The following is a 19,220-nucleotide window of genomic DNA, read 5'->3' as shown; positions in this document are numbered from 1 at the left end:
AATTTTGCGTTGGAAGAATGAAAGGAAGGAGATGCAGTTGTCTATTGTGAATGACTGGGTGGTGGTGTTCAAGGGGCTGAGGAGTTTGTTTATTGTAGCGAAGAGTGCTTTTGGGTTTCCGGAGCCAGAGTGGATAATTTGAGAGTAGTAGGCGGAGCGGGCACGGGAGAGGGCATCTTTATAGTGTTGTATGTGGTTCTTGTAGGCCTGGGAGTGAACTGTGAGACCTGTTTTATTGCGGAGTCTTTCCAAGTTGGCGAGCACGAGTTTTCATCAGGCGGAGTTCAGGGGTAAACCAGGGAGCAGAATGGGTGAAAGAAACTGTTTTGGTTTTTATAGGCGCAAGTTGGTCAAGGCAGGAGGAGAGAGTGTGGTTGTAGTAGTCAGTGAGGTCAGAAGGGGTGTGGAGGTCAACGAAGGGAGAAGTGGACATTTTTTCAGAGAGGGTCGATGAGAATGAGGTAGGTGAAAGAGCGTTTAGCTTACGGAAGTTGATAGTGCGATAATGCCTTGGTGCTGGGGTGGGGATGTTGATGGTCAGAGTGATGGCTAGGTGGTCAGAGAGAGTGAGATCCGAGCCAGAGAGATGGTGCAAAATTAGTCCAGTAGAGCAGACAAGGTCCAAAATGTGACCACGGTTATGGGTAGGAAAGTTGACATGTTGAGTGAGGTTAAAGCAGGTGAGTAAATCAGTGAAGTCAGTGGTTAGCGTGGAGTCAGTGGAGTCCATGTGGATATTGAAATCACCAAGGAGGAGGATTGAGGGGGAGAGGGAACATAGCTGGGTCAGAAAGTAGGAGAAGTCAGACAGGAATGATGGGTGTGGTTTGGGAGGGCGGTAGACAACAGCCATGACTGACTGTGTGTGACCAGAGAGTTTAAAAGCCAGGTGTTCAAATGATGGAGCAGATGAGATGGAGATGAGGTTGGTCTTGATGTCTTGTCGGTGAATAACGGCAATTCCACCACCTCGGCCCTCCGAGCGTGGTTTATTGATGTAAGAATATCCATTGGGTGTGGTGAGGTTGAGCGTGTAGTAGTCCAGTGGTTGCTCTTTTTATATATATATATAAAAATAAGAGTTGGACAGATTGGGAGTAGACAAAGCCTTTGTAATGACTAAGAAGAGGTCAGCTCAACTGGGATGGAGGAAGAATCATTGTAAATGCCCAAGGCCAGGGACACTAGACCAATGGCTTTAAGAAAATGGAGTGACAGACAATTGCAGGACTGAGTCAATTGGACAAGTGTAGGTTCTGCAAGATAGAAACAAAGCCACCTCCTATCAGGATGTAAAAAGAAAAACTCATGTCAGAGCAGCTGAACATCCAAAGGTACAACAAAGTATGTCGAGTAACCCACTGGCACATCTGCAAAGGTCTCAATATCCCAGTACCAGTAAACTCGTGGAAACATGAACCAAAAGCAATCACTGAAAACAATGAAGCTCCCGTTTGACCTAATGAGCACATCACGCATCAACATAAAAATCAAAGTATTGCAACCAGATATAATACTGAGGTACAAAAGAGAAAAGGGGGAATTGCTATAGGGGGCAGGTGGTTTGAGGTGTCAAATTTGAGGTGTCAAATCCCAGCAATCTTGGCCTAAATTATAATACAAAAATCAAGAAAATGACCAAACACCAATAACTCAAAAATGAAGTGAAAAGGTCTTGAAAGCTGAAGAGCACCGGAATTGTACCAGTGATAACTGGGGCAATGGCAATGATAAAGAAGAACCTTACTGAGATATTAACAACCATCCCTGGGAATATTACAACAAACAAACTACAGTTATAAGCTGTCCGAGGGCTCAGTGCGATCCTCAAAAGAGCCCTCGGAACAAAACTTTGAGAATAAGAAAACTTCACAAATCGGTCCATGAATCACAATTCCTTACTGAAACGGAGGTTGATACTTCCAGACGTGGGAAGACTCCGTTTGCACCTTCTGAAACCCGCATATGGAGATAACACACACACACACACACACACACACACACACACACACACACACACACACACACACACACACACACACACACACACACACACACACACACACACACACACACACACACACACACACACACACACACACACACACACACACGATTGTGCTTGCATTCTGCAAACAGCTAAATTGATCAAGGAAATAAAGAATGGGTGATCAGAAGTACTCTTTAAAAAGTTTACAGCTATCGTAATTTTTATTGTAAATTGGTCAAACCTTTACAAACCATCAAAGCATGGCGTTTAGGCCTCAACCCTGTCTCTCTCTCAGCCCCTCTCACACTAACAAAACCAACCGTCACTTCCGCCCGATGTCAGCACTGCTGTTTTCCAAATCTATGAATTATAAACATAACAGCAAGGGGTGCGAAGATGCAGAGTTTTTGATTCCAAGTCATCAAAGACAAACGTTAAGGGGTGAACCTGGAACTTAAAAACTGAAGTCAAAACAAACAGCGATTGTCATATTCTTGTAGCTGTTCCCACATTGCCCCTCGTCAGACAATTTGAGTTATCATGTTTGGTTAGCATTCTTCCTTTTTGGTACATCGATTTACCTTATACTCGTAACGATTGGGTAATAGGCTGCTTGATTGATAGTGATTCTGTGCCTGATCTGGGTTCACAATTCCTGACCCGACGATAAAATACAATACCGTAGTCATTTAGCACGCTCCCGCTAGATGATGTAATGAAGATGGCATGCCTGTTTACAGATGTTTACAGCTTCCGACCACCTGCAAAGGAGAATGTTTACGACTTTCTAGCACTGTCTTAACATCCACAAGTGACAAAAACCCACAGACTCTTATCTAAGTGGTGAGTGATAGTTATAATCGCCATAAAACCAAGAAACCCTTGATGTTTCAAAACTAATAGTGCAATTTTTTTTGTTTGTTTTTTTGTATACAAGATCGAGGCTCGTGAAAAAGAGCTCACATTAATCACACAAAAAGTCAACCGACACATAAAACACAAAATAAGGGGAGTGGAACACAAGATGGGGAGAGAGGGGGAAGGACACAAACACAACATTTGAGAGCAAGGACATCGAGAGAAATGTGGGAGGGGGAGGGCTTGGGGGGAGGTGGGAGAGGTATAAAACACATCAACACTGCAAGGACTTCCAGGAAAGAAGTTGGAATTTCAAAAAAAAAGTGTATGTGGGGTGAATTAGCGGGGGTAGAAAAGATCAAGGTTTTGGATGGGGGAAGATAAGAGATGGTGGTGAACAGCTGTTTTAAAGACCTGGAGGGAGGAGTGGGATTGAAGCGAGTGAGGGAGTTTGTTCCAGAGACGGGAGAAAAGGGGAATGAAAGAGTGAAGGTGAGCAGAGAGCTTTGATTTTGGCAGTATAACACCCTTGTAAGATGAAGTTCATCATCGCAAGTAGAGAATGTAGTTTGAAACCTTTGTCGGGCAGTATTACAGCGGCAATGAAACCAATCTATAAATGCTTAAAAAAACTACCATGAAAAAGTGAAGTTTTATTCTGGTATTAAGAAATTCTGGATCATTGACAATTCCAAACCGGTAATCGACAGTGTCCACAACATTAATAACAAGGGTAAAGCAAAATGTCTTTCAACCTTTGATTTTTCCACATTGTACACAAACATTGCACATGACAAGCTAGTAACCGCATTGGACAGAGCAATAGATAAAGCATTTGCAGGAGGTAATAGAGTATACATTAATGTATATCAAAACAGAGCACACTGGTCTGTAAAGGAAAATCAATATTCATGTAGTTTTTCAAAAAGTAAACTCAAAGAAAGTATTCGATTTCTGCTAAACAACAGTTTCTTTACATTTGGCAACAAGATACTCCAGCAGACAGTCGGCATACCCATGGGTTCAGATCCCAAGATGCTCCAGCAGACAGTCCGCATACCCATGGGTTCAGATCCGGCCCCTTTCTTTGCAAATTTGTTTGTGCACATGTACGAGTTTGATTGGGTCCAGAACATGTGCAGGAATAAATTAACAACTGCACGAAGATGCGGAAACATCTTCAGATTCATTGATGATTTGTTGGCAATTAATGATGGATTTATATTTGAGCAGCTTCATGATGATATACATCCAAAATAACTTGAATTAAAAAAGGAAAACCAAACTTCCACTTCAGTTTCCTTTTTAGAATTACAAATTGATATCCATAATAATAAATTTCACACCAAATTATTTGATAAACGAGATGCTTTTCCATTCCACATTGTCCGAATGCCTTTCTTAGACAGCAACATTCCCAAAAAGCTATTTTATGGTACGGTTGCAGGTGAAATAATTAGGACTGTGAGAGCAACCACACACAGCTCTGAACTGGTCAATAAATTACAACAACTAGTCAGACGTATGTTAGCACAGGGGGCTGCAGTTGGTAGATTAAAACAAGTTTTCTTTAAAATCACAAAACGACACCAAATCGAATTAGTGAAATACAATACGAATAGTAAAAATATTATTCATGAGATCTTTATGTAAATACAGTACAATATCTATCTATAATTCCACTAATCTCTGTGTGTGTGTGTGTGTGTATGTGTGTATGTCTGTGTGTGTGTTTGTTTGTCTGTGACCGCTGTTTCTCGACAACCACGGGTCCGATATACTTGCAACTTGCCAGGTATATTGCTGGGGACCCGAGGATGTGCCTTTTCAAGGTTTGAAATTAATCGGACAAGTAGTTACCGAGCTATGTCCAAAAAACGATTCAACCAATCAGAGAGCAGCGAGCTATCACGTGTGCCGAACGTGGCGAACAGACTCTGCCTCGGACGGCACATTTGAGAGCGTATTCATTTATTTCACGTTGGCAAACTATGTTGGCGTTAAACTATGTTTTAAAACTAATTAAAACTAATTTGCGATTCTTTCGCTTTCCTGCCCGTTTGTGCACGCTATGGCGATTTCTTTACCAAACTCCGCAAGCCGTTCGCTTTGGACCAAACCATTTCATGTAAATAGAGGGGGGGGATTGTCACCGTACTCGCAAGCCGTTCGCTTTGGACCAAACCATTTCATGTAAATAGAGGGGGGGGGGATTGTCACCGTACTCGCAAGCCGTTCGCTTTGGACCAAACCATTTCATGTAAATAGAGGGGGGGGGATTGTCACCGTACTCGCAAGCCGTTCGCTTTGGACCAAACCATTTCATGTAAATAGAGGGGGGGGATATAATTTTAGATATATATATAGTACGGGCATGCCCTAGTAATAATTAAATATACTACAAGCATTGATGGGTTGACTGACTGCCTGAACGCAACTGAGGTTGTGGATCCACTGATTTACCATCAACTGATGTGGATCCATGATCGAGGTTGTGGAGCCGCCGTTTGGAGAGGTCCTGGGCTGAAAGGATTGAAACCTCGAGGAAGAACGGTGCCCAGCTGATGATCCATGCAGTCGGGAAACTAGTCAGTTGCTTATGGGTTAACGTTCTTGCTTTAGGTGGAGAAACTATGTTTGAGGTTTACAATTTAAATAAAGTTGAATATGGGACCCTGCGCATCGTAAGAGCGTGACCAAGGGTTGGCGTCAGGAAGGGCATCCGACCATAAAAACATTGCCTCAAACAGGGCACCATGATTGTCATGGGGCCGACAAGGCTAACCCCTGCTCTAGCAGGGAAAAATGGCCTTAAAACGATCATTCATTCATTCATTCATGGGATGTTGTAAAATTAACATCATTTACAACAATCCTTTAAATTATTTAAGTTTAGGAACAACCGATACTGTACAATTAATTAAGTGTGTGTGTGTGTGTGTGTGTGTGTGTGTGTGTGTGTGTGTGTGTGAATTAAAGAGAGGGATAAAATTGTAAGGAACAGAAATGAAAAAACGAGGTGTGTGTGTGTGTGTGTGTGTGTGTGTGTGTGTGTGTGTGTGTGTGTGTGTGTGTGTGTGTGTGTGTGTGTGTGTGTGTGTGTGTAGGATATCAAAAAGTTTTGGATGGATTCAGATTAAATTTGGTGGACAGGTTGGGGGTGTGACAAGGATGAATTGATTAGATGTTGGTGAAAATTCAGATATGGATACTAGAATTTAAGTAATTCTTCACCATTGAGAGATAAAGCCAAAAACGGGAAAAGACACAGGAACATGGAGCTTCCTAAACACCCCATCCTGATAACTGGAGTTACAAAACACTTACACCAACATTCATTATGGGATAACTAATTAATAATTGACCTAATAATTAATAACAATAAATTAATAAGTATTTTCATCCCAAATCGAAGGGTGGGACAGGAATGAAATGAACCAACTTGAGGCCATTTTTCCCGGCAGTTGGCCTTTTTCGAGCACCTTGGTCCCCTTGTTGAAGCAATGTTTTATGGCCAGATGCCCTTCCTGCCGCCAACCCTGGTAGTCGCCCCTTGTGACACCACAGGGAATTACCAGTGACCTTGTACTCAATTTGCCGACCTTGGAAGGATGACAGGCTGAGTCAACCCCCCTGGCGTTAATTCAGCGATCAACCGGGATTCGAACCCAGGATCCTAGGATCCCAAGCTGGCACCCGAACCGCTAAGCCAACACCAGGCTGCCAAAAACAATATATAGCACGATATTTCAAAAAGTTGTGGACAACTTATGACAAAACTAGGTGGATGAGTTGGTTAGGTGACAAGAACAAGTCGATTATACTTTTGTGCAGGTACAGATCCAGATCCAGATCCAGCCTATCAGTGGGATACTAAACGTAATCTGTTCAGCTTTTGGTGGAGGTATGCTCTGTACCGAGTGCCGTTCTAGTTTAGCTTGTTCTGCTTACAGTATATGTTGGAAATTGTCTCCATGAACTTGCAGACATGTATCCGCTCTTCCTATTTTGTTCCTAAAAACACAGCCCAGTTCAAATTGCGAGATATTGTGGATGAATTCCTTGAGTTCCTCGAGAGTGTGGGAATTATTTTTATACACTTCACTTTTTAATGCTCCCCACAAATAATAATCGAGAGGTGAAAGATCAGGAGATATTGGTGGCCAAATATTCTTTGATATGATTCTGTCGCACAGCACATCGTGCAGCAGGTCCATAGACCCTCGAGCTGTCAAGGTGAGGGTTCACCACCAGCACAGGGACTTTTCGATCATCCTGTAGTAGGATACAGATAAACCTCTTATTTCTGTATTTCAACGATTTTATGACTAACATCTACCACTGTACACCATCTGTAAACTTCAAATGTTTACGGCTTCCTATCACTGTACAGTGTCCGTAAACGACAAAAAACCTACAGATACTTTTCGAATTGTACCACCATGAAACACCGCAGCCATATGTACCAGAGAGAAACATCCGCAAGCGATCGTGCCCGTCAGTGCAAGATCATGCCATTGTCTGTCACGTAACCCTCCATGAGCAAGAGTGATGCAACAAGTGCCCACTTTTGTTTAAGGATATTTAAAGCTCGTCGATTTAAAGCTTTTTTGCTCAAAGCCTGATAAGAGCAAAAGCCATTGTCATCTGCCATGAAGATGTTTTGAAAACAAGCCCCAATTTTAATGACCGTTTTGTATTCACTTTGTCAGAAACGTTGTATAACTTGCCTCATGCTGTTAAAATCCCAAGCCGAGCTAAGGCCTGCAATGTGCTAAGCAGGGTCCAAGACAGAATGGGGTTGCGAATTACAACTCTAATTACGGTGATATGAAACAGAAAGCCTTGCGTGTGTTTGTACCAAATGTCAGCCATCCATTCCTTTATGGTCGCCAGTTTGAGTTGATACCTCGGCCCAATCTTGTCAGACAGTTTCAACGTTGATCAGGTTTACGTTTGGTAGGATAGGTAGGATAGATAGACTTGAGGTATGCACACTCACCTCTGAGCTGGCTAGTCTGGGGTGGAATCTCGACCCAGCTAGAAATTGTCAGCCTGCTGTTTCGCAGGCAGTGCAAACATCAATCTGTGCAAGACACCATAATCTAGTTATTTAATTTTGTATCAGCGTCGTTCCAAGGGACCGACATGCAGCGTGTCTTTAAAATAGTAGTGCAAACGTTTTATCTTGACCCAAGGGCAGGGGATGTGGCAATGGAACGGTCACACACCTGTGGACACTAACGCCTACAGTATCTACAGGAACTGTAGAAGCCACTTCCTGCGAGGTTTACGCAGTTATTTTAAGCCAGTTCATGTCCGCACGTGCGCCTATTGTATTCACTAGGGCATTGCCCGTACTATATATATATCTAAAATTATATCCCCCCCCTCTATTTACATGAAATGGTTTGGTCCAAAGCGAACGGCTTGCGAGTGGTGACAATCCCCCCCCTCTATTTACATGCAATGGTTTGGTCCAAAGCGAACGGCTTCCGGAGTTTGGTAAAGAAATCGCCATCGCGTGCACAAACGCGCAGGAAAGCGAATGAATCGCAAATTCGGTTTTATTAGTTTTAAAACATAGTTTAACGCCAACATAGTTTGCAAACGTGAAATAAATGAATACGCTCTCAAATGTGCCATCCGAGGCAGAGTGTGTCCTCCACGTTCGGCACACGCGATCGTTCGCTGCTCTCTGATTGGTCGAATCGTTTTTTGGACATAGCTCGGTAAGTAATTGTCCGATTAATATGAAACCTTGAAAAGGCACGTCCTCGGGTCCCCAGCAATATACCTGGCAAGTTAAAAGTATATCGGACCCGTGGTTGTCGAGAAACAGCGGTCACAGACAAACAGACGTACAGACGTACAGAGATTACTGGAATTATAGATAGATGTGATCGTTTTAGTCCTCAGGACATGCTGCACAAGTCCTTTAGTCCTCCTATTCTGATCATTGGGAAATAGGCCAAGTGCGGCATGTGCCATATTCATGAAAGTGACACGCTTAGAACCCCCTTCCTGATGATCCCTTTTGCTCCAGACTCGTCGCGTGCCATTGAACCTTCAACACGAGCGGGAGAAACCAATTAAATGTGAGTTTCTTGACGCATTCACTTTCGTTGGCTTTCTTTTCGATCAATTTTCTTTTCCTAAACATTCATTTTTTTCCTCTACTTTGATTCAAACTTCCTCTTCCCAATTTAACCTCTCGTGTGCTCTTGCCAGCTGCGGAGCTGTGGGGTTTGACAACATCTACATCGGTGTCTCAGAGCTTATCTTACAGAAAAGCTAATCGCAAGTTACCTATACAAGATGCTCTTCCACGTCTTTCATTATGGAAGGTCTTGCCAGTCAGATGCGCATGACTACCTCATTCGACCGCATGTTTTGTATTTACATGCAAGACTTGAACTTTATAACCTCCTTCGACCTTTATGTGGGGTGGGAGTTTGAAACCGATGCGATTGGAAAGTATAAAACGGTCCTCGAGCGATGTGCTCAGCACTCCAGTGTTGCTTGCACACACCAGGCCTCGCCCACCATTAGAAAGTTATCCTCAACAAATGCAGATTTTTATTACGTTTACATTTTAGAGGATGGCCGAGATAACGAAACGAGGACATTAGCGGCCAAGCTTTGCAGACAAAGCACAGATTTGACAAGTGGCTTCACAGCATGGGATGTGGTTTCTGCCTGACAATTGCCACGTTGGCTTGCAGTCTACCAAAGCATTCAAAGAAAAGAGGGCACCAGGTCTTGGCAAGGCAAAGGAAAAAAAATTAAAAAATAATAATAACTAGAACTGCCACTTTAAAACTGCTGACAGTGATGACAGGTTTACTCGCACCCACTTTTGATACAACCCCACTTTTGATACAACCCCACTTTCATTGGAGATGCTTTGACACAACCCACTTGGACACAACCCCTATACACACACACACACACACACACACACACACACACACACACACACACACACACACACACACACACACACACACACACACACACACACACACACACACACACACACACACACACACACACCCTACCCCCCCCCCCCCACACACACACATATAACCCCACCCCCACCCCCAACACACATAACCCCACCCCCCCACCCCCAACACACATAACCCCACCCCCCCCACCCCCAACACACACACACACATCCCCCCACCCCCAACACACACACATGCACACCCCTACACACACACACACATCCAACCCTCCACATGCACACCCCAAACCCTCCCCACACACACACACATCCACCCCCCCCCCACACCCACACATATCCACCCCCCCCCCCACACACACCCACACACCCACACCCACACATATCCACCCCCCCCCCCCACACCCACACATCCCCACACACACACACCCCCACACACACACACATCCCCACACACACACACATCCCCACACACATACCCCCCCACACACATACCCCCCCACACACATACCCCCCCACACACACATCCACCCCTTCACACACACATCCACCCCTTCACACACACACACACACACACATCCCCCCACCCCAACACACACACATGCACACCCCCACACACACACACACATCCAACCCACCCTCCTCCACATGCACACCCCAACCCCTCCCCACACACACACACACACACATATCCACACCCACACATATCCACCCCCCCCCCCCTGCATACACACATATCCACCCCCCCCCCACCCCCACACACACATCCACACACTACGCACATCCACACATCCACACAAACACATCCCCACATGCATACACACACACACAACCCCCCCCCCCCACACACACACACACACACACACACACACACACACACACACACACACACACCCTCCCCCCCCACCACACACATCCCCCCACCACCCCCACCGCGAACACACACACACACACACACACACACACACACCGCCCCCCCCCCCCCACACACACACACACATCGCCCCCCCCCCCCCCCCCCCACACACACACCCCCCCCCCCCCCACCCCACACCCACACACACATCCACACTTGTCAATCTATGCACTGATTGCAGAAAAAGCCATTTTAAAAAGAAAATAGAAAATTAACCTGAAATTGCAGAGACAGAATTATTTATTTTATCTGAGAAGCCAAACGAGGTTTCTTCTTCTTTAGTTTCTCACAACTTTGTGTGAAATGCGATCGAGTTTAAAAAAAGTCAGAATTTGACCAAATCTGTTTTATTCGTTTGTTAATATACCTCAGCTGTTGACAAATCTTCAATTGGAATTTTATTTGAGGTTCAAATAACCACGAGAGGTCATGTGATCGTGATCATGGCCTGGAAGGACAAAATGGTGCGTTTCTTCTTCTTTCAACAATAAAGACATAGCTTTGAGACCGTACATCCAATCATTTTTTAAATTTTGCACACTTGTTCCACTTGATGAGAGCTACATTGCATTAAAATTAAAGTCGATCAATGCAGTGGTTCAAGAGTTAGAAGCTTTTAAAATTTACCTTCCATTATTTATTGTGGCCAAACCATGCGACTTATCAAAACATCTCAAGTAACATTGAAACATCCCCCCATGAGGAACATTTGTGTAAAGTTTCCACTCGATATCTTCACAAATTATGGAGGTGATACCATTTCTAGTTTGAGCTTTAAAACGTCATAACTCTGAAACCGTGTTGGATGACATCGTGCTCGGAGGCTTTTTTGTTCGACATGGGTGTGCGAATATGCTTGCCAAGTTTGGGCTCGATCTGTTCAGCCGTTGGAGAAAAAGGGGTTTTTGTGTTTTTTCACGAAAAACAAGATGGCGGCCGAACCATGTGACGTATGACTTCGAAATTTTTTGCATTCTGAGTTTTTTTAAACTACGCATCTGGAAAAAAAATCTAATTTTCGGGGGAGAAAAAATTTTGTTTGACGAATTCTAACCTCTTAACGTTAGCATTTTTAATATACTCAATACACATGTCTTTTGTTCCCATTGAAGAGTTCTTTAGAATGAGCCATTCCTCAAATTTTTCCATTGAGCCGTTTGAGATACAGAGGGGCAAAGTTGAATGTGTTTTACAAGATGCCGCCCATACCACGTGACCGATGACGTCATAATTAGCATTAAAAAATACGATCATTTGATGAAAATTTCCTGTCAATCCGACCAGCGGTTGCTGAGAACATTAATTGTGAATTTTTCGGAGGTGCAAAATAGGGCGGAAGAATAATAATAATAAGAAAAACTCTAGCAGAAATAATAGGTTACTCTCCATTTCATGGAGAGTAAACCTCATTTTAAAAATCGCCATCCAATTAGACGCTAGAATCATGCGGATGTTAGCTCTCTCCAGGCAATACCGATATGCATTCTCAGATCAGCCAATTTAAGCTGCACGACATTACGGTTACAGGTCATCTGATCCGCAAGGTGGCGAGCAAGACCAATGTCATTTCCACGAGCTCGGTATATCCCTTCCAGGGCTTCAAAGCGGAAGGGGACCACCACCTCATGCCATCCCCCCATCCTGACCCATGATCTTTATTACCCCACATAACCATTCCTAACCCAACCCTTTTTTTTTTTTTTTAATACTGAATCGAGGCTCGTGAAAGAGCTGACAACCGCGAGGGAAAGACAGCACAGGGGGACCGCGAGGGAAAGACAGCACAGGGGGACCCGCGAGGGAAAGACAGCACAGAGGGACCGCGAGGGAAAGACAGCACAGAGGGACCGCGAGGGAAAGACAGCACAGAGGGACCGCGAGGGAAAGACAGCATGGGCTGGATTCAATTTTACTTGCTGGATTCAATGTTTCCTTCTTCTCTCTCTTCTTTTCCTGTTCATTTCCCTTGCTGGTTGTTCCCAAGTTCTGAACCACTGCCCCACTGTCAGTTCAACCTTGCTCTGCCATGAGCCTTGCTCTTGTCGAGAAAATAGAGGAAGGGTGATGTATGTTTAGCAGGAATGAGGGAAAACGAAATTTGATTTAAAATTGAATCCAGATTTAACAATGGATTTTAATCTTAGCTTAATACGAAATGCTAATAATACGAAAGCTTTAAAAAAAAAAGAAAAAAATAATAATCCATTGATATTTCCTGCAATTTTATTACCCAAAGTCCTGCATTTTACCCAAAGTAAATAACTATATTTAACGTGAGCTTACAATTAATATTATTTTGTTTTAAGTTTCACGGTGGCCGGAACCGGAATCCCCCCCCCCCCTCCCCTTCCCACGCCTCCTGCCCCCAAGCCCTCTCCCTCCCACACTTCTCCCTGCTCTCAAATGTTGTGGTTGTGTGCTTCCCCTTCTCTCCCCATCTTGTCTTCCGCTCCCTCTTTTTGTATATTTTGTTTGTCTGGTTGATTTGTTTGTGAAATAAATGTTAGCTCTTTCACGAGCCTCAATTCAGTATACAAAACAAAAAAACAAAACAAAAAAAAAACAAACATCATCGGTGTTTGCGAAAATGTTTTTCAAAAATGGTCAGAGTACCAGATCATGAATAAGTAATTTTCACTGTTTAAATAATTATGAGTCTTGCAGCGCTGACGACAAGTTGTTGACATAGAATAGCGGGATGAGGGTGAGGTCGTATGTGGACGTGTGCATGTCCTCTTGTGTGCATGGGGCTGAGGGGGAGGAGTTAACGTGGACATACCCATGACCCCCACGAGCTTTGAACATCTCATGAAAGGGGAACTGCCGATGCAAATCCCTCTCAATAATTTCAATCCACTTGGGGTCTCCTGGTCGAGCATCCAATTCCTACAGAAGCAAAGGAATAGAGAATAAATAAATAAATAAATAAATAAATTTTTAAAAAGATCTATAACATTCCTTTAACTCATGCTCTACTGTTCATTCTTGTCCCAATACTTGCAGACAGTTTTAACATTATCAATCATCGAACACATTCATGATTTCTACAACTTTGCTGGTCCCATTGCATTGTGGATGGTTCCTCTTATTTACTTTTTTTATGCCATGTCCCATTAGTTTGGGTAGGCAGCCAATAGCGATTGTAAGATTGGCCCAAGGCAGGAATCTGGAATTCTTTCAGCGCGCTGGCATTGACTCACTTTCTCTTTGTTGAAAGACACCCCGTGGGATCTTTCATTTCACCAGCTATTGCAAGCAGATAAGACCCCGGCTTAACGTCCCATCTGATGGACGGCACACTGTCATGCAACGGCTTGGCTGCAAAGCATCAATCCGATATCTTATAGTCGGATTGGGAATCTAACTCAGACTAGACAACTAAAAGTTAAGTACACTACATCTGTGCCATCGTAACAGACACCGCAGGTACTTATTCATTGGAGCAAAGCCGAGAAGCTGTCTTTATAGACCCTTCACCAGCACAGTCTCTGAGGAATGTGCGCACTTGCACCAGCTCATACAATCATGCCCCTTGTAAAGTCAGCCCTTTCCTAACTCGATATAAATCCATCCATTTGAAGCCATACCTGAAACTTCCCAGAATTCTGCGCCAGCAAGAGTGCACCCCCAGAGAGGAACTGCCATGCACGAGAACGCAAGGACGGAGGGATACCCTTATGACACCGAAGCTTGATCTACGGATAAGGTGGGGCAAAGACAGAAAAGACCGTTGCTATACATACACAGCATGCACTGATAAAAGCCTCAGTGGAAATGAGAGCAGGAGCTCAGACTGTAAGACTATTGACTTTGGCGGGGTTCAACGTTATGGAATGAACGCTGGAAAGATGGTCAGTCTTAGCTTTGGTGAAATTTGAGGGTTAAACAAACCAGGTTCACATCGATTCCGCTTTCGAGGGGTAATATAAATGGCACATACTATATATCCAGCCACAAAGAGGTGAAGAAATTTAAAATAAAACAATAGCTTGAAAAACAAACTGAAAATAACTTAATTAGATCCAGATGGAAAGCAGACACAGCTCGGCATACCAGGCTCAAACCAAACGCTGAGCTGGATGGTTTCCCAGAGGGGATGGCTGGTGATGTGAGCTTGGATGCCTCAGGATTGTGCACTCCTCTGTACCATTAAACATGGAGTGCAAGTACATCAAAGATCAAGATAGTGTAAGCTCATGTCATGGCTACAATGAGGAAGCACAGACTTTGTTCCACGCATGGCGAGACAGACCTTTGAAAAAAAAAAAATCAAAAGGCAAAAAAGAAAAGTAATGTACAAACGCACATGCCATCTGCAAAATAAAATATAATTTTTAAATGCGACATTGTAGGGAAATTATTTAAAAAAAGGAACATATCAGAATCGCAAACAATGCAGCTTCTTGGCCCTTTTCATGACCTTCAAAACAAGAAAACCAAATATGCCGTGTGATGACAAACTTTAATAGGGCCTGTGATGTCTTACGAAAGGCCGTAGTTACCGTTTTCATTTGCACAAGCTGCTCACAACAGCTCTCCCGCCGCTTGTGCAATTCCAAGATCGGCATTTCCCTTCCCGTTCACCTGCTTTTATGCTTGCAAACCTGGTTAAACTTTACCATTTTGGCCTATCACTAACCCAGCTGTAAGACAGTCCATAATGGAGACTGTCCAACAGAGCAATGGCTTGTGTGTCACATCATACCCTGAGATATAGGGTGCGGGGGTAAGGAGAGGGCAGGGAGGGGGAAAGGGTGAGGACGATACATCTTGTTGCTCAGACTTCTGGCATTTTGTATAGATGGTGATTACGTGACACAAGGTGCAACAAGAAGAAAAACAAAACAATGATTTATGTAAGCACTAATCGTAATCATTCAGACGTAGCATCTACATTTATATGAATGAGAAGACATTTCTAAAGTCATCCCAATGTAGCTCGACACAAAAGTTGTGTTTATGCCTCTGCAGCCGAAGGCATTACGTTTTCGGGTTGTCCGTCCGTGCGTACGTGCGTGCCAGAATTTCGTTGCAGCGATGACTTGTGAACCGCTGAAGGGATGTTTGACCAAACTTGGTACAAGTATGCACTGTGATGCAAAGATGAACAGATTCGATTTTGGGTTCAAAATGTCAAAGGTCTATGGTCACGTGACTCTTAAGTGAAAATATTTGTCACCACAATAACTTGTGAACCATAGAAGAGATTTCAACCAAACGTGGCACAAGTATGGACTACAACACAAAGATGAACCGAATCAATTTTGAGTTCAACAGCTCAAAGGTACCGATATATTTAGAAATATTAGGATTGCATGAACAGTTATACAATCCTACTACTTCAGGGACTTTATCAGCTGCTTTGGACACAACTGGCCGGAATACTATCGTGTTTTATTATCCCTGAACCTGCTCTTGAATGGTACAAAATCTTATCTTGCAGGCCATACATCTACTGTAGACGTTATCGGTCAAATGACATCTACACACTTCATCCATCTGTCAGTGTTTTTTTCAGAAATCTGTTCTTGATCGACTCTTGTTTTCCCTTTAACTTCGCTCACTTGGCACAATCTTGTGAAATTCCAATATCAGCTTTCACTGCTATGCTGACGATGCCCAGATGCACTTGTCCGATGAAATCAGTGATGTGCTTTCTTCCACAATACTGAATTCTTGCCTTTCAGAAATTCAAACATTGATGTATATTAACTTTCTCAAGCACAATGCTGCTAAGAATGGTGAACTCTGCTCCTCGTCTGTCCATGGAAAGCTTTAATCCCAGTTGTCAAACAGTGAAACTAACGGACCATTACCTGACGTCTCATTCCATCGTTTCAGATCTAGGTGGCTCGGTGGACCCAACACTTCTTGATATTCCACGCATTCATAAAATCTGGAAACGTGTTGTTTTCCATTTGCACAATATTTCCCAAATCTGCTCGTACTTGAATCAGAAGGCAACAAAAACTTTGGTTCGTGCTCTCAATGCAGTGCTTGGATTATTGCAATGCCATGTATGCAGGTTTGCCATGGCTCTTATAATCCGAGTCTTTACAACTCATTTAGAATATGGCTACCAGGCTAAGTTATTCAAATTTGATCACACCAATCCTCAAAAACAACTTCACTGGCTATCCTATATTCCTAGTCCACCAAAAGATAGATTTTAATTATCGCTGGAATAACTTTTAAAGGCAAACAGATTTGTTTCTGCCTACATTTGACCTAATCAAACCTTAGACCTCCTTGCAAGAACACTACGGTCCAAGAAAAGAACTCTCCTAGTAATCCCTCACATGAGGACGAATTGATGATCAAGCATTCTTCAGAAACCCAGTTTTAAAATATTAGGGGTGTACCAGTACGAATAAAATTTATATCATTGCACTTCATGCAAATCAGGCTTTTTGAAAGCATTATTAAAGAAGAAAATAAACAACAAAACACCGAAAGATAGCAAATCAAACTCGATCACAAACTTCAATACAGAAGAACCGCTTTTATCTGGAAATCCAAATAAGGGAAAAAGCCGTTATCGTGAAAATAGGTAATGGCCTCTCACCCATGATCGATCATCCAGAAAATCATCCGTCATTCGGAATAGCCAATAGAATTACAGTAGCTGCCTCCTCAACCAGTTGATGGTTAACTCCGTTACCTAAGGCAGATGGAGGTCATGTTTTCACCCATGGCTGTTTGTTACTTGCAAAAAACGAAGATAGTTTTAGTATAATGGTCAGGAATCCATTACCTGGAAATATTATTTATCCAGAACACCCTTGGTCCTGACCATTCCGGATAAAAGAGATTTTTAAAAGTTCTACTGTATATGACAGTTACCTGCTTCCTGAAAATGGGTCCAAGGTCGACTAAAATTAGGCAAACAAAAATCGTATATTTAATAGAGAAGCATGAAGCCGATACTGCAGTCTGGGAGTCTAGGCTCCCCACCTCGGGTGGTTTGATGAATACATCTATGTAAAATTAAAGCTAAATCGTGAACGATTTTTGAAACATCGTGTACACAAGCAAAGTTACTGAGATGGTTGCCATGGCAACATAATTCAGCCAAACACAGCCGTGATCTAATCGGGTTGAAATAATGTCATGAGGAATAGATATCTGTAATATGAAATGTAAATGTTCAATGGCTTTTTTTTAATACAATGTACACATGCATCATGTACTGTGCTTCTGTCCAAGTTTGAACAAAATCGCACCATGCATGTCCGAAAAATTGTTGGAGACATATTTAAGTAACAAAATGGCCGCCAGTCGGCCATCTTGGATCTGATCTCAAAAGAAAATGACGTGCATATGTAAGCCATCATTCATTATCTGTGCGCCAAATTTGAAGATCAGTAAATGCATGTCCGAGAAATGGTTGAGGACGTGTTCAACATTGGTTTTTTTTGGGGGGTTTTTTACAACTAAAATGGCCGCCAGTCGGCCATCTTTGATCATATCGTGAAACAAAACGATGTGCTCATGTAAACCATCATGTATCGTCTTTGTGCCAAATTGTATGACTATTGTATGAATAAAATCGGTCCATACATCTCTGAGATATGGTTGCGGACGGACAGGAGCATGGAGGTACGAGACCAAATCCATATAAGCCTCCCGTTTCGGATTAAGTCCAATGGGGGATAATCATATTTATTTGATATATAGAGACCATATATACGGTATACAGTTTACAAAACTTTTTTTATTGCTATAAATAAAATCAATTCATCCCATTACCACCTTTTCATATGAACGTTAAAGAATTGTAACCCAGCATTGCAAAGAAAACACAAAGCTTTGAGAACTCCAGAAAGTGGTGGAACAATCCGCTATCGGTCATGGCCATAAATTGAAACTTCAAAACAAGAATCCTTTCCAACTGCTCTCACTGGAGTCATGGAACAAATATGTTTTACAAAATCTGGCCAAGATGACAGAGCTTCTGCAATGCACTTAGCAATACAGACGCCACAAAGCTTCTGCACACCACCCTCAGATTATAAACATCAAACTTTACATCATTCATTAACCTTTAAATATTTCCATTCCTCTCTCATGCACCAATGTGCCAAATCTAAGAAGTGAACAGACAAAGCAGAGACTACAAAAAAGACAGAGAGAGAGAGAGAGATATATATATATATGTATATACATACATATATATACATATATATATATATATATATATAAAATATATATATATATATATATATATATTAAATATATATAAAATATATATAAAATATATATATAAAATAAATATAAAATATATATATAAAATAAATATAATATATATATATATATATATATATATATATATATATATATATATATATATATATTGTTGGGGATTTGGGAATTGTGTGTGTAATTTGATGTAAAACCTGTTGTAAATATCACCCTCTGTAGTATAAAGATCAAAGGTCGTCCGTAGTTAGGCCATCGCACACACGCAGCAAATCATAGATGTCCCTCAG

The 19,220-nt window shown here is 42.5% G+C and overlaps 1 protein-coding gene across 1 annotated transcript in view; it reads right to left on the bottom strand.

Moving 5' to 3' along the window:
- Positions 1 to 19,220, bottom strand: part of LOC137439581 (TBC1 domain family member 10A) — a 97,730-nt gene that overhangs the window by 32,720 nt on the left and 45,790 nt on the right. The window contains exons 4-5 of the mRNA XM_078768188.1: positions 14,319 to 14,426; positions 13,511 to 13,617 (exon numbers count right to left, since the gene is read on the bottom strand). Coding sequence (XP_078624314.1) covers positions 13,511 to 13,617; positions 14,319 to 14,426 — 215 coding nt within the window. The remainder of the gene's footprint in view (positions 1 to 13,510; positions 13,618 to 14,318; positions 14,427 to 19,220) is intronic.

The sequence above is a fragment of the Myxine glutinosa genome, chromosome 14, assembly GCF_964187855.1.
Source record: "Myxine glutinosa chromosome 14, kmMyxGlut1.1, whole genome shotgun sequence".
Classification (NCBI taxonomy): domain Eukaryota; kingdom Metazoa; phylum Chordata; class Myxini; order Myxiniformes; family Myxinidae; genus Myxine; species Myxine glutinosa.
Note: the sequence above shows the minus strand (reverse complement) of the source record. Positions and strands in the feature narration are given on the sequence as shown.